General features: G+C 54.0%; 1 protein-coding gene across 1 annotated transcript; it reads left to right on the forward strand.

Annotated features, from left to right (window-relative positions):
* LOC133080404 (keratin, type I cytoskeletal 14-like) lies at positions 1-4,243 on the forward strand. Its single transcript, XM_061176295.1, has 8 exons — positions 1-519; positions 1,781-1,863; positions 2,460-2,616; positions 2,771-2,932; positions 3,016-3,141; positions 3,239-3,459; positions 3,553-3,599; positions 4,146-4,243. The coding sequence occupies exons 1-8, from the start codon at positions 1-3 to the stop codon at positions 4,241-4,243; spliced, it is 1,413 nt and encodes a 470-aa protein (XP_061032278.1).
* The last annotated feature ends 9,430 nt before the right edge of the window (positions 4,244-13,673 follow it).

Here is a 13,673-nt window from a genome sequence, read left to right on the forward strand (position 1 = left end):
ATGACTAGCCGCCAGTTCACCTCCTCCAGCTCCATGAAGGGCTCCAGTGGCTTCGGTGGTGGCTCCTGCCGTGGGTCTTACCCCCAGGCCGGAGGCTCCTGCCTGGGCCCCATCACCTATGGGGGCCTGTCCTCCTCCCGCTACAACGCTGGGTGTGTCTACGGGCTGGGGGGCGGCTATGGCGGCGGCTACAGCAGCAGCAGCAGCTTTGGTGGGGCCCTGGGTAGTGGCTTCAGTGGAGGATATGGCGGTGGCCATGGCGCCAGCTCCAGTGGTGGCTTTGGTGGTGGTTTGGGTGGTGGCTTTAGCTGTGGCGATGGGCTCCTGGTGGGCAGTGAGAAGGTGACCATGCAGAATCTCAACGACCGCCTGGCCTCCTACCTGGACAAGGTACGTGCCCTGGAGGAGGCCAACACTGACCTGGAGGTGAAGATCCGCGACTGGTACCAGAGGCAACGGCCCACTGAGGTCAGGGACTACAGCATCTACTTCAAGACCATCGAGGACCTGAGGAACAAGGTGCGTGGATCAGGCAGCCGGAGGTGCTATTCCAGCCAGCTCATTTAGGGGCAATGGATGCCTCAGGCCACTGGTTGCTTGGGATTCTTAGACAGGATAGCTTCCAGCTCCAGATCTCTTCTTTTGGCTCTGGATGCCTCCAACAGAGCTGGTCTATGAGAAGATGGTCTCCCTTCCCCTATCTTGCTCATGCCTCTCTGAGCTCCAGATTCTCAGACCACAAGAGACCAGGGATTCCTACCCTTACATTTTACAGAGGAAGAAGCTGAAGCTTTGGGCTGTCTGCCCAAGGTCACACAGCAAATTAATGGCCGAGCCAAGGCTAAAGCCCTTGTGCCCCACCTGCCAGTACAGGAGGCAGCAACCCGTTCTCCAGCACCGGGGAGGAGCGGGGCTCTAACTGCACCAGGCTAGACATCCAAACCACTCATTAGCTCATTAGTCTGGGCTGTGGCGGCTGCCGCCCATGCGCCCTGGCACAGGTGGCCCCTCCCCACAGCCAGGAGGGCATGGAAAACCCACAGAGACAATCACTGGTGGCCCACTTTACGTGCCCCGCGTAGGAGAGGGCCTGGGTGGCTTGTGTCATCTGACTCCAGCCCCCGTTCCTTGCTCCCATGTCACCCCAGGAGTCTGCTCTTCCTGCTTCCCTTGGTGTCTGGCTCTGATGCTTTGAGTGGATTAGGGAAATTAGATGATGACGGAGGGAACTCTAGCCAGTCCAGGGTTCAGTCTACCTTTTTTTTCTTTCCTTTTGCTTCTTCTTTTCGAAGCCCCTGTGCCAGATGGATCTCAACTTTCGGGAAAGCCCCACTTTGAGGTCCTGTGCTCTGAAGACTTGAAAAGGAGTGTATGTGCCTACAGAGGACTGGCAGGGCTGGCTTGTGCAGAGAGAGGAGAATTCAGATTAGGAAGGGGGTCTGGAGAGTCCGGTCACTCCCTTCCTCTGTGGGTAGGGCGCTCGAGGGCCTGAGACCCATCTCAGGTTTTGCAACAACTCAGTGGTAGATACAGCATCAGAACTCAAGGGCTTTTTATCTAAGGTCAGGGCTCTTTCTACCCATTCTGCTGACCACAAGTAGCCAAGTCCTGGGTCAAATCTGGACCACTGGAGTCATCCTTTAGGCTGCAGTGGCAAAGGCTTGTGAGGAGTAGCAGGGACTCAGGCAGAAGCATGAAAGCAAAGTCCCGATGCAGGCTGCAGTCAGGTCTGGCTAGTGCTGTCCACTGGACCAATGACCTGTGCCCTTTCCACCTGCAGATCCTTGCAGCCACTGTGGACAATGCTAGTGTCGTGCTGCAGATTGACAATGCCCGTCTGGCCGCTGATGACTTCCGCACCAAGTGAGTTTGCAGTGGTGTTTCAGAGCATCCAGTCTCCCCTGGGTTGGGCATTTTTGGAGAAGTGTTCCCTGAACAGAGCTGGCTAGTGCCACAATGGCTGTGTTGAAAACCCCTTGGGGTGTTTGTAAAAATACAAGACCCTTGGGCCCCACCTTTGGAGTTCTGATTCAGTTATTATTATTATTTTTGATTCAGTTATTTTTAATAGGCTACCTGGGTGATCCTGACCCACAGCCAGATTAGGGAGCCACTGCTTTAGGGAGGGGCAGTCCCCACTTCCCCGCCTGCCCCTGAAGTGCAGGAGGTAGTCATATCTGGAGGCCTTGTGTGCTACTGGCTGGCTGAAGCCAGAAGCATCGCCCCTCCGTGAATTCTATAGCACGATCAACTGTCTTATTCTTGGCACTGTCCCCTTCCCCAGAATTTCAGATCTGAGGAATAATGGGCTCTGTGTCCATCCATGCCATCTTCAAGACTGGCTCACTAAACCGCCCACAGGATGCCAACTATGGGCAGAAGCTGCAGGGGGAAGAGAACAGAGCCTTCAGTGTGACCAGGGAGGGTGTCTCATTCCTTTTTTTGCTGGGTCATTCCAGGTACGAGACGGAGCTGAACCTGCGCTTGAGCGTGGAGGCCGACATCAACGGCCTACGCAGGGTGCTGGATGAGCTGACCCTGGCCAGAGCCGACCTGGAGATGCAGATCGAGAGCCTGAAGGAGGAGCTGGCCTACCTCCGGAAGAACCACGAGGAGGTGAGAGCAAAATGGAAAAGCCAGCTTAGAGGGTTCGCTGGGAGGGAAGAGATGGTGGAGAGGAACGTTCAGACCAGGAACACCTCTGACTAGGGAGCCCTAATCCGTTGCCATAGTGAGGCCCCTGACTGTGGACCGTTCTTTGGTTGTGCAGGAAATGATTGCCCTGCAAGGCCAGGTGGGCGGGGATGTCAACGTGGAGATGGATGCCGCCCCCGGCGTGGACCTGAGCCGCATCCTGAACGAGATGCGCGACCAGTACGAGAAGATGGCAGAGAAGAACCGCAAGGACGCCGAGGACTGGTTCTTCAGCAAGGTGGGTGGCCTTCGGAGTGGAAGGGACCCAGGACGCCTGCCTCCCTGGAACTTCCAGCGCCAACGATGTTTTCTTTTCTGCAGACGGAGGAACTGAACCACGAGGTGGCCGCCAACAGCGAGCTGGTGCAGAGCAGCAAGACCGAGATCTCAGAGCTCCGGCGCACCCTGCAAAACCTGGAGATCGAGCTGCAGTCCCATTTCAGCATGGTAGGGGCGGCTGCCAGGCCTGGGGCGGTGTCCAGGGCCCTGGAGGGAGAGAATGACCACCCTCACTGATTCCTGATCTTCTCTCCTTCCCTCTCAGAAAGCATCCCTGGAGAACAGCCTGGAGGAGACCAAAGGCCGCTACTGCCTGCAGCTGGGCCAGATCCAGGAGCTGATCAGCAACATGGAGGAACAGCTGGCCCAGCTGCGCTGCGAGATGGAACAACAGAGCCAGGAGTACAAGATCCTGCTGGACGTGAAGACGCGGCTGGAGCAGGAGATCAGCACCTACCGCCGCCTGCTGGAGGGCGAGGACACCCAGTGAGAAGGCCCCCCCCACCCCAGTCCTGCCCCCCACTGTTCACTCACTGCCCCCTGTGTGTCTGATCATCTTGCCCCTTTCTGTCTTCACAGCCTTGCCTCCTCCCAGTTCTCCTCTGGCTCTCAGTCATCCAGAGATGGTAAGACTTTCCTCCTCATCAAGCCTGGACTCAAGACCACCCCCTGTCTCCCAGCATGTCTAGGATGTTAGATGGGGGCTTCTGGAGGGCTTGAGCTAGGGTTTTCTCACCCAGTATCCCTTATGCACGTCTGTGGGTAGAAGAAGCCATTTTCTAAACCCTCCTTATGGCAAGGAGTTGGTGGCCCCCTATTTGTGGCAGATCCCATAGTTCTCGCGGTCAGCATCACAGGCAGAGCCCCACATGGGTCTTCCCACCAAGACCAGTCCATGTGGGCAGATCTGGATGGAACCATTTTGGGCTGAGTTATTAGGAAGCTCCAGTCTGAAGACACAGACACTGTCCCTGACCTTAGGGAGCTCTAGTCTGAAAGAAATGTGCTGATGATATCAGTGCCGGGGCAAGAGCAGTGGGTGAAGTGGTAATCGGGGGAGAGGGCAGCAGGGAGACAGTTTGTTCCAGTGCCCTCGGCTCCTTGCCCTCGCCCTCCTGATTTCTCCATTGCCTATCCGCCGCTGATAACGCCCTCTCTCCCCTCTTCCCCAGTGACCTCCTCCAGTCGTCAGATTCGCACCAAAGTCTTGGATGTGCACGATGGCAAGGTGGTGTCCTCCCACGAGCAGGTCATTCGCACCAAGAACTAAAGCTGTTCTGCACTGTTCAGGCCTAGAAAGCTCCCCATGTGGACGCAGATTTCACTGGGGGAATCCCCTATCCTGTCCCCCACCCCCCCCCCCAACCACAAGCACTTCACACCTGAGCCCTGTTTCACCCTTGCCCCTCCCAGCAATCAATAAAGCTTCATTATCTGAATTGCACAACTCCCGCCTCTGCCTGGTCATTGTCAGGAGGGGTGGTGGGGAGAAAGCGGAGGAAGCTTCTCTTTGGAGCTCTCATAGCACCTGGCTATGGCATCCGGGACTGGGAGAAAGGACCTGGGGGCAGATCAGGCTCAGGTCCCAAGATTGCTTTCGCCATCGCAGAAGATAGATGTGTGTACCAGGTCATTTGTGGTGTCTCCTGGGGCATGGAGGAACATGCATTCATTTACTCACTGATCCATTTACTTATTCATTCAACAGATATTATTGAGTAATTTTTGTAAGCCAGGCACTGTGCTAGGTGAGGGAGTCTTAACATTTTGGTCTTTAGGGATTCCTTTGAGTATATATTGAAAACTGTAGATCTCTTCCCACCCCCAATAAGCATACACACATTTGCATATAATTCATGAGATTCACGGGTCCCCTAAAGCTCATCAGTTGAGGTCCATGAACCCAGTAAGAGAGTTTTGTCTCCCTCCATTCCACCTGCCCTTGCCCCCACAGCTGGGTCTGAATGCTGCCTGCTCTTAGTTGACATAGAGCAAGTTGATTAGCATTGCCAAGCCTCAGTTTCCACATCTGTAAGGCGGGCACAATGACAGTACCTACCCCGGGAGTTTTTTGTGAGGATTTGCATGTCAGGCCTCTACCGCAGTGCCTGGCACAGTGCAGGCTCAGGGCACGGCTGTGTGAGTGATACTGTGTGAGCTACCTATTGTCCATGGTGACTCTCGTCCATAATGAGAGCTTTTTTAGAGGCTTGGGAACAGACTGACTGGTTTCTAACCCTGGCTTTGTTCTTCTTTTAAATTTTTAAAATATCTTTGCTGGAGTATAATTGCTTTACAATGTTGTGTTAGTTTCTGCTGTACAACAAAGTGAATCAGCTGTACATGTACATATATCCCCATATCCCCTCCCTCTTGAGCCTTCCTCCCACCCTTCCTATCCCACCCCTCTAGGTGGTCACAAAACATCGAGCTGATCTCCCTGTGCTATGCAGCAGCTTCCCACTAGCTATCCATTTCACATTTGGTAGTGTATATATGTCAATGCTGCTCTCTCACTTTGTCCCAGTTTCCCCTTCCCCCCCGTGTCTTCAAGTCTGCTCTCTACATCTGTGTCTTTATTCCTGCCCTGCCTGGCTCTGTTCTGAATCAGCTCCATGACCTTGGAGAGTCTCAGTTTCCCCATTTATTCAGTAAGCATGGTGAACTCTGCTTCTTGGAGTTCATATGGGAATCCAGTGAGTGAATGCACATCAAGAGCCAGGGCTGTAGGAGCCTCCTCTGGTGGGGAGTGTCTTTTCCTCTCTTTGGGGGGCTGGAAAAAGAGGAGGAAGGGGAGGACGTCGCCTGAGTGAGGTGGGGAGGGCTCACCGCCCCAAGCTAGGAAAGAGTTGACTAGTAACTGTGTCACTTTCTACAACTCATTCATTTAGCCACATGAATGAAGCTTTGAGGGGGAGTCAAGGGCGGGACTAGGGTTAAAGAAAAGACTTAGTCTTTGAAGGCAAGGGGACTAAAAGCCTGGGCTGGAATCAGACATCCTGAGTTGGAGTCACGGCTCCTACACTGACTAGCCTGGAAGAATCTGGGCAAGATCCTCTTTTGCAAAACAGGCAACGAAAACCCTCACTGCATAAGGCCATGGAGGATTAAATGATCTCATGTAGGAATGGGTTTAGCATTGGAGTTGGCACACAGCTGGCGCTCCGTAAATGGAAGTGTAAGAGTGTGAGTTATTAGGAAAAGGAATGAAGTAATGTTGGTTTCTTTGACCTCATTTTCACCTCAGGAAAGGAGGCCTGAAACTCTGGGATGTCTTTTTACCTGAGTTTTGGCTCTAAAAAGGGTTTATCTGGGGTGATCTCTGGGTGAGGGTGGGCCATTCTGGAGGTGAGTGACAGAGTTTTGGAGGAATGAGGGGACAGCTCAGGGAGGAGGGAGGTTTGAAAGATCTTCCTCGGAGACTGGGAAGGGATGGTTTTATGGCCCTAAAAGTGATAGGACCCTGGTGGGGAGGGGCTGCATGATATTCCTAGGGATGCTGGACCCTGGGGACCAGTGTTCTCAGCTGGGCAATGAGCTCAAGTGGCATGGAGTCTGGGGAGTGGTCCACATTCGGGAGGCCACATGGGCCCGGGCAGAGAGCAAAACATATCCTTAGTCACCGATGAGGACTGCATTAAGAATCCCCAGACATCACTCTGCCTTGGAGGTGGTGCCGGATTAAAGTTTCCACCCCCAAAGGAGATCTGCTTTAGAGGAATATAGAAATGTGAGATTTCTTAGACCTGGCTGCGGTGGGGTGAGCTTCCTCTCCTTGTGAGTAGCTGCTTGACGGTGAAGGTGTAGCTGGGGGCTGCCTGGCAGGGGGCAGGCTCGGAAGTGGGAGGGGAGGAAGTCAAGCAGTGCGCTTTGAGGTGGTCCCACCCTGTATGCTGGGCCCTAGAGGGAAGGAGCAGACAGGCAAGTGTCTAAGAGTCCCACATGGAGCCCACTGGCTCACCACCCTACCCCACTAGGGAGAGTGAAGCCAACACTTTGTGTCCAGCTGCTGACAGGGCTCTCCTCCACAGGCCCTGGCGCCACAAGCACCCACCCAACTAAAGACCTGGGCCATTCCCTCTGACGAAGGCAAGACCGCCTACCCCCTCGCCACCCCAGATCTAGATGATAGGAAACTAGGAGAGTGACTTCATAGCACAGTCTAGCGCAGGCAGCAGCGGCTGCCTCTCAGAGTCCTGGGGCCGGTCACGGGGCCCCTCTGGCTCCACTTCCCCCGAAGCAATTAGGGAAGATGACCCTCTCTCCACCCTCAGAACACAGCACAGAAGGGCAGCGCTGAGAGGGCTGCAGAGATGGCTCCGCCAACCTCCTCCTCTTCGGGGCCTGCTCCGGGTCATACAGACGGAAAGTGGCTAAGCCCAGCCCCGCTTCCTGGTCAGGTTTGTCCTCATTCCTGTTCTGTAGTCTCTCGGGATGAAGCTGAGAGCCCAACAGGACCGAGATGAATTTCTCCTAGCTGACTCCAAGGTTTTTGTTTCATGGGATAGTGCCCATTTTGATATTCTGGGGTCTCCTTTAGTTTGGGGGGGGCTCCTTTTTATTGTGAAAAGACCTGAAACATGTCCAGGGGCTTTTACAGGCAACAAGTGGTCTATCTCCCTATGGTTCTCTGATCAGGTGAAGGGCACGTCCTCACGGCAGCAGGTGATCTGGTTTGGATAATGTAGCCAGCTAGTCTCATGGGCTGGTGTTGGACGAGGCAGCCCCAAGGAGGCCTGAAGCCCAGGAGGATGGCGGTCCTGACGTCCTGACCTGACCCTCGCTGAGATCGGATGCTGCCATAAAGGGGACAAGGGGGCACTAGGGACTTCCAGGGCAACGCCTGGACTCAGGCAGACACAAGACAGGCACCAGCTCCGAGAGCTGCCCTTTGCCAGGCCAGCACTTTCCTGATGGGGTTCCCAGTGCAGTACTAGCAGCTGTAGGGCAGGCCTGGGAAAGAGAGTTTTTTTCCTTTTTCGGATGACCTTTGGGGTGATGGCATGGGAGAGAGGGTGAAAAGAGACACAGAGAGATGGAGAGAAATAGACATGCATATAGACAGAGAGAGAGAAAGAGAGAGAGAGAGGAGTCAGAGAAAAAGAGACAGAAACAGAATCAGAGAAAGACAAGAGTGAAGGCCCTGGGCTAGGAAAAGGTAGTGAGGCTCATTCATTCATTCATCCATCCATTCATTCATTCATTCATATGTATTTATTGAATCTTACTCTTCTAGGTGTGGAGAAACCTAAGGATGAATTGAGACAGACTGAACAAGGAAAGAGACAAAGTGAGGAGGCTGGTGGTGGAGAGAGGGAGCCCCGGGCCTTGTGCCCATCTTAGCTCGCACTCACTGCAGGACAAACCTGCTCCACTTCCTTGTTTAGCTCTGTGACTGTGGCCAAGATACCTACCCTCTCTGAGCCTCAGTTTGCTCACTCGTAAAACGATTGCAAAATCAGTAGCTACCTCATAAAATGACTCTGAAGATTAAATACGACAGGGCAGGCAAAGCAACAGGAGTCTTACCTGGAGGCCTGGAGGGTCTCTGATGGAAGAAACCATGATCCTCCAAGCTTTGTGTGCCCTTCTCAGCGCCACTTAGCACAGGTGAATGGGAGCTCAACAGACTAGGAGGATGGACTTATTATCGAGAGGGCTGAGAGCTGAAGTTGTCCATAGTCCAAGGGGAAGTTGGGGGCATACACTGCCATTGACAGTCAGAAAAATGTCTTGCTGTGTACCAAACCCACACCCACGGATTTACAATATTAGCTCTTTTGAACCTCACAGCAACCTGGTGAGGTCAGAACTGTTTTTCACCACCCAAATCCTTTGCTTGACAACTCACTGCCCTTTGGCCATATTGGCCTTCTGTTCTGTGACCGTATTGCTCCTCCTCACCTCAGGACATTTGCACATGCTCTGTCTCACCACCCCCCGCTGCACGGCCCAGGATGCTCTTCTACTGGCTCACTCGTACTCACCCTTCACTCAAGGGTCTCTTTCTCATGGCGACACTCCCTGATCTTCCTGACCGGGCCACACCCTCATTATGTGTATCCCATTCTCCTACGGACAGCAGCACTCAGCCCAGTTTTGAATTACATATTTATTCTTGAGAGTCTGTTTTATCCCATAGCCGCCCAGGAAGGCAGGGGCTCTGACTGACTTCATCACCTCATCCTCAGCACTCAGTACAATGCCTGGCACATGGTAGGTGCTCAGTAAAGGATGAATCCAAACTTACAGTGAGGAAATTGAGGTCCAGAGAGGGGAAGCAACTTTCCCCAAGTAAGTGGAAGAACCTGGCTTTAGACTCAGACCTGTTCTGCTCCAAAGCCAGTGCCCCGAACTCCTCTGCTAGGCGAGTCCTCGCAGACACAAGGCTGGGGTGTTCCAGGCTCAGGGGAGAAGCCTTCTGAGGACTGCATCCCCCCTGCCCCTGCCCCTGCCCGTTGGTCTTGGAGGAGGGGAAGTCTGGCTGGGTGGGGTGGTGGCAGGCACCTAACATGTGAATAAAGACTCAGCCTTGACAGAAGGTTGCAGGCTCCTTGGCCCTGCTTAGGTGGCTAATGGAGGGGCAGGCCTACGCACCACGGCTGCCTTCCCTCCCCCAGCAGCCAGCTACATGATGACTCAGGGCCCTCCCTGGGCCCCTCCTGGGCTCAGTGACAGACAGCAAGTCGGGGGGAGCAAGTGGGAGGTGTGAGCAACTGGCTACAGGCCAGCAGCGGGGTCCCTGTGGCCAGGGGAAGGCTGTCATTGTCCCCTAAGTCCCCATAGCCTCCGTCCTTTGGCATCCCAGTGTGGCAACATCAGTCCTTGAAGCCCCTTCTCTCTGTGTGCTGCTCTGCAATCCAAGGGCACGGCCGGCACGGTGGATGCTGGCTGCACTGTGGTGCCGGCTGCAGCCTTGCCCAAGGGGCTGCAGAGGCAGCTGACTCTGCCTGGGTCTCAGGCGCCAGGGTGTCCTGAGCTGCGTGTGTGCCGTGCCTCACTCACGCCCTGGAGGTTTCCCATGGCGGGTGTTGGAGGTGGGCTCAGAGGGCAGCCCCTGAGCCCCGAGAGGGGAGAGGAGTGAGCCATATCACATGGCCTAGAAGAAATTGCTTGCTCAGGCCAGGGCTCTGCCAGCCTCCCTCATCCCTGACCCCGCCTTGCCCAGTCGGCTTCCCTGGGCCAGACAGAGAGCTCGGGAGAAGGGAAAGGACGGGCCCCCAGGTCTGACAGGAGTAGGACCTCATTTCTGCGCCATAGGAGCTGTGAGCACTGAAAGCTCCTTTTTGTATTGGAGGCAGGGCCAGATGTGGAGAGGACAGATGTGGGGAGCAGGGCGGCACATGGGGAGTAGTGGGCACTCATCGAGAGGCCCCTCCAGGTAAGGCCTCACACGCACTGTCTTTATGGCCCCTGACAACTCTGCACGCAGCAGCTTCTCATGAGGCAACTGAGGCCAAGGCCCCAGGGATGGGGACAGTGGGGCTGGGAGGCGGCTCCTTCTCTCTCCAGCCCACTGCTCCCCCGAGCCCCAGGGGGGAGGGCCAGCTGGTGAGAGCAGAGGCAGCCTTGGGAAGAGGCAGCAGGCACTGCAGCAGATGTGCAGGGATGCTCAGAAGTGGGAGGAAGGCCCCGGCCCTCTTAGCTCTCAAAGAAGGGAGGGGAGCTGGCAGTGGTCAGGGTTCCCTCCATGCGGGCAGAGAATCAGCCAGAGAAGTCCAAAATTCAGGGGACAGTCAGGTGTAACAAGCAACCCAGAGCAAATAAACTGTCAAGTTCTCATCTCGCCGACCCTGGGAAGGGGGTGTGGGGAGAGGGCCGGCTGTGCAGTGGTTCCCGCGGGCAGTCAGCCTTCCAGGGCAGCTGCGATGGAATTCTCAGGACCGGGCCTTGCTGCTCTGAGCTGAATGAGAGTTAGGGCAAGCCTGGAGGGTGGGAAGTCGAGGAGGTGGCTGAAGGTAGGGATTGGTGGGCTTGGGACCAGGGCTGGAAATAGGCCATTTCTCACGAGAGCCAGCAGGGAACCTCTGGTCAGTCAGGCGGGTCTTGACTACCCTGATACGGACAGGCCTGCATTCTTAGGGTCCCCCAACATGAATACATTTGCAGGGAGTATACATGCAGGGTCCCAGAGGTGCTGTTTTTTTTTTTAAAATAAATTTATTTATTTTATTTATTTATTTTTGGCTGTGTTGGGTCTTCGCTGCTGTGCGCGGGCTTTCTCTAGTTGCGGCGAGCGGGGGCTACTCTTCGTTTCAGTGCACGGGCTTCTCATTGCGGTGGCTTCTCTCGTTGTGGAGCATGGGCTCTAGGCGCGCGGGCTTCAGTAGTTGTGGCACGTGGGCTCAGTAGTTGTGGCGCACGGGCTTAGTTGTTCCGCGGCATGTGGGATCTTCCCGGACCGGGGCTCGAACCCATGTCCCCTGCATTGTCAGGCAGATTCTCAACCACTGCGCCACCAGGGAAGCCCCCAGAGGTGCTGTTTTGCTTGCTCCCCACCCCCCAGCTCAGCTGAACCTTTCCTCCATCTAGCTCAGGCATCCAGGACCTGGGGTTTCCATCCCAGTGTGGCAACATCAGCATGGGGATGGGGGCAAGAGATAGAAAGGACAATAGAAGTGGGCCCAGGTCTGGGATAGGGTCTCCAGTCACATTGTAGGTGGATGCTGGGCTCACTGGCAGAGCTTGGCGGAAGCCTGGGAAAGGTTTACAACCAATGCTCTCGTCACCAACCTTGGTCTAAGAGTTTTCTAGGTGTTAGGCATTCACAAAATGCCTTCAATATTTTTTGTACTACCTGTTTAATTTTTTATTTAACATATTTAGTCCTAGCCATTTAATTATTTAGTGCATTTTGGTACACCAGCTCACCTTTCATTTCAACAAAGATGAATTATGAAGGAAATCCTATGTTACTATATTACTACCAAAAAGTGAAAATCAGAATCACTTGCCAGAAACAGAAGGGAATGATATAAATCAGTACTTAACTTCTAACTAGATACTGTTGCCTCCTAAATGTTCTGAGTCCAAGGCTGGCTTTGATTTTGTTTTATGGGGTGATTGTCAAGTGTGGAAGGGTGTTGGAGAGGCCCTACGATCTGAGATTTTCTCCTTGACTGAGCAAAGGATTGAAAAATGGAGAAAGGAAATACTTTTTTCACCAAGTGATGTACTAATTTAACATAACCTCTGTACATCACCTAAAAGCATCTCAGGAAACACTGGTCCTTTATGAAACTTAAACATCCTTTAGCTGCAGCCCAGAGGTCATTGCCTCTTCTAGAGGTCGTTGTTGACGACCTTAGCCTCTCTCTTCTTAACGCTTAACTCTTTTGTTTGGCTCTTAGCGTCTCCTACCTGGAGCCATCAGTTATCTTTCCTTCATCCAATTTGTTGGGATCCTATTTGGACCAGACACAGTGTTGGACACAAGAACTAGTTCAAGATGAGCAGCGGAGGCACAGAGGAACTTATCCTGTTGATGGGGGGTCGGGGGTTGGGGGTACGGCGATACACCGTGGAAACTGTAACGGAGAGAAGCACAAAGCCAGAGGGAGAGAACAAGGAAGGCTTCACAGAGGAGGGGGCACATAGATGGTTTGCCAAAGAAAAGTAGGAGTTTTCTGGGTAGAAGAGACGAGAGGAACTTTTTTAAAAAAAATTTATCTATTTATTTTTGGCTGTGTTGGGTTTTTTTTTGTTGCTGTGCGCAGGCTTTCTCTAGTTGCAGCGAGCAGGGGCTACTCTTCGTTGCGGTGCGCGGGCTTCTCATTGTAGTGGCTTCTCTTGTTGCGGAGCATGGGCAGGCGCGCGGGCTTCAGTAGTTGTGGCTTGCGGGCTCTAGAGCGCAGGCTCAGTAGTTGTGGTGCACGGGCTTGCTCCACGGCATGAGGGATCTTCCCGGACCAGGGGTCGAACCCATGTCCCTTGGTTTGGCAGGCGGGTTCCCAACCACTGCGCCACCAGGGAAGTCCCGAGAGGAACTGGAGGGAACTGCAAGTGTGCACGTTCTCTGAGGTACACAGGGTGCGTGGGAGCATTGTATGGTTTAGTTAAGGGGTCTGGGGAATGGTGGGAGATGGGGCTGGAATGAAAGATCGGGATGGGCCTTGAATGCCAGGAATGTGGACCCTGTCTTGGGGGTGAAGGGAAGTCAGTGACGGTCAGATAGGAATGTCTACTCGGCTTCTTGCGTGGAGGAGTCAGAAGGCCTGAAAGAAGCAGGGAGAACAGCCAGGAGCTGGTGGCAAAGGTCTGGGTGAGGGCAGAGTGGAGAGGGACTCAGGGGGCTGAATGAGCAGAGGCCAGTCTAACATTTGTCAGGTGCTTCTCATGCGTCTCTTACTAGGAGATGGGCTGACTACTAATATCATCATTTTATAGAAGAAGGAACAAAGGCATAGAGTAGTCAAGTAACTTACCAAAGTCAAACAGCTAGTGAGCTTTGAGCTGGGATTGAGCTCAGGTAGCCTGGCATCAGAGCCTGCTCTCTTCTTGTCTTGCCCACCAGAATATGCTCTGACTTTCTGCCAGGAGCAGCGGCTTGTAAATTCCTGGAGGACAGGATAAGTCACACATCTCAGTATCTTTCCCAGGGCTCAGTATGGGCTAGACACCTGGGAAAGGTCAATTCCATACTCATTGCTGGGCCCTGCTGAAGGACCAGGACAGTCGAGCCACTTGCCTTCCTGCTCCAA

Source organism: Eubalaena glacialis, chromosome 19, assembly GCF_028564815.1.
Source record: "Eubalaena glacialis isolate mEubGla1 chromosome 19, mEubGla1.1.hap2.+ XY, whole genome shotgun sequence".
In the NCBI taxonomy this organism is placed as follows: Eukaryota; Metazoa; Chordata; class Mammalia; order Artiodactyla; family Balaenidae; genus Eubalaena; species Eubalaena glacialis.

Coding starts and splice junctions, on each gene's coding strand:
- LOC133080404 (XM_061176295.1), top strand. CDS start 1: ATGACTAGCCGCCAGTTCACCTCCTCCAGCTCCATGAAGGGCTCCAGT. Junction 2,617..2,770: donor TCCGGAAGAACCACGAGGAG/GTGAGAGCAAAA, acceptor TTGGTTGTGCAG/GAAATGATTGCCCTGCAAGG. Junction 3,142..3,238: donor TGCAGTCCCATTTCAGCATG/GTAGGGGCGGCT, acceptor CTTCCCTCTCAG/AAAGCATCCCTGGAGAACAG.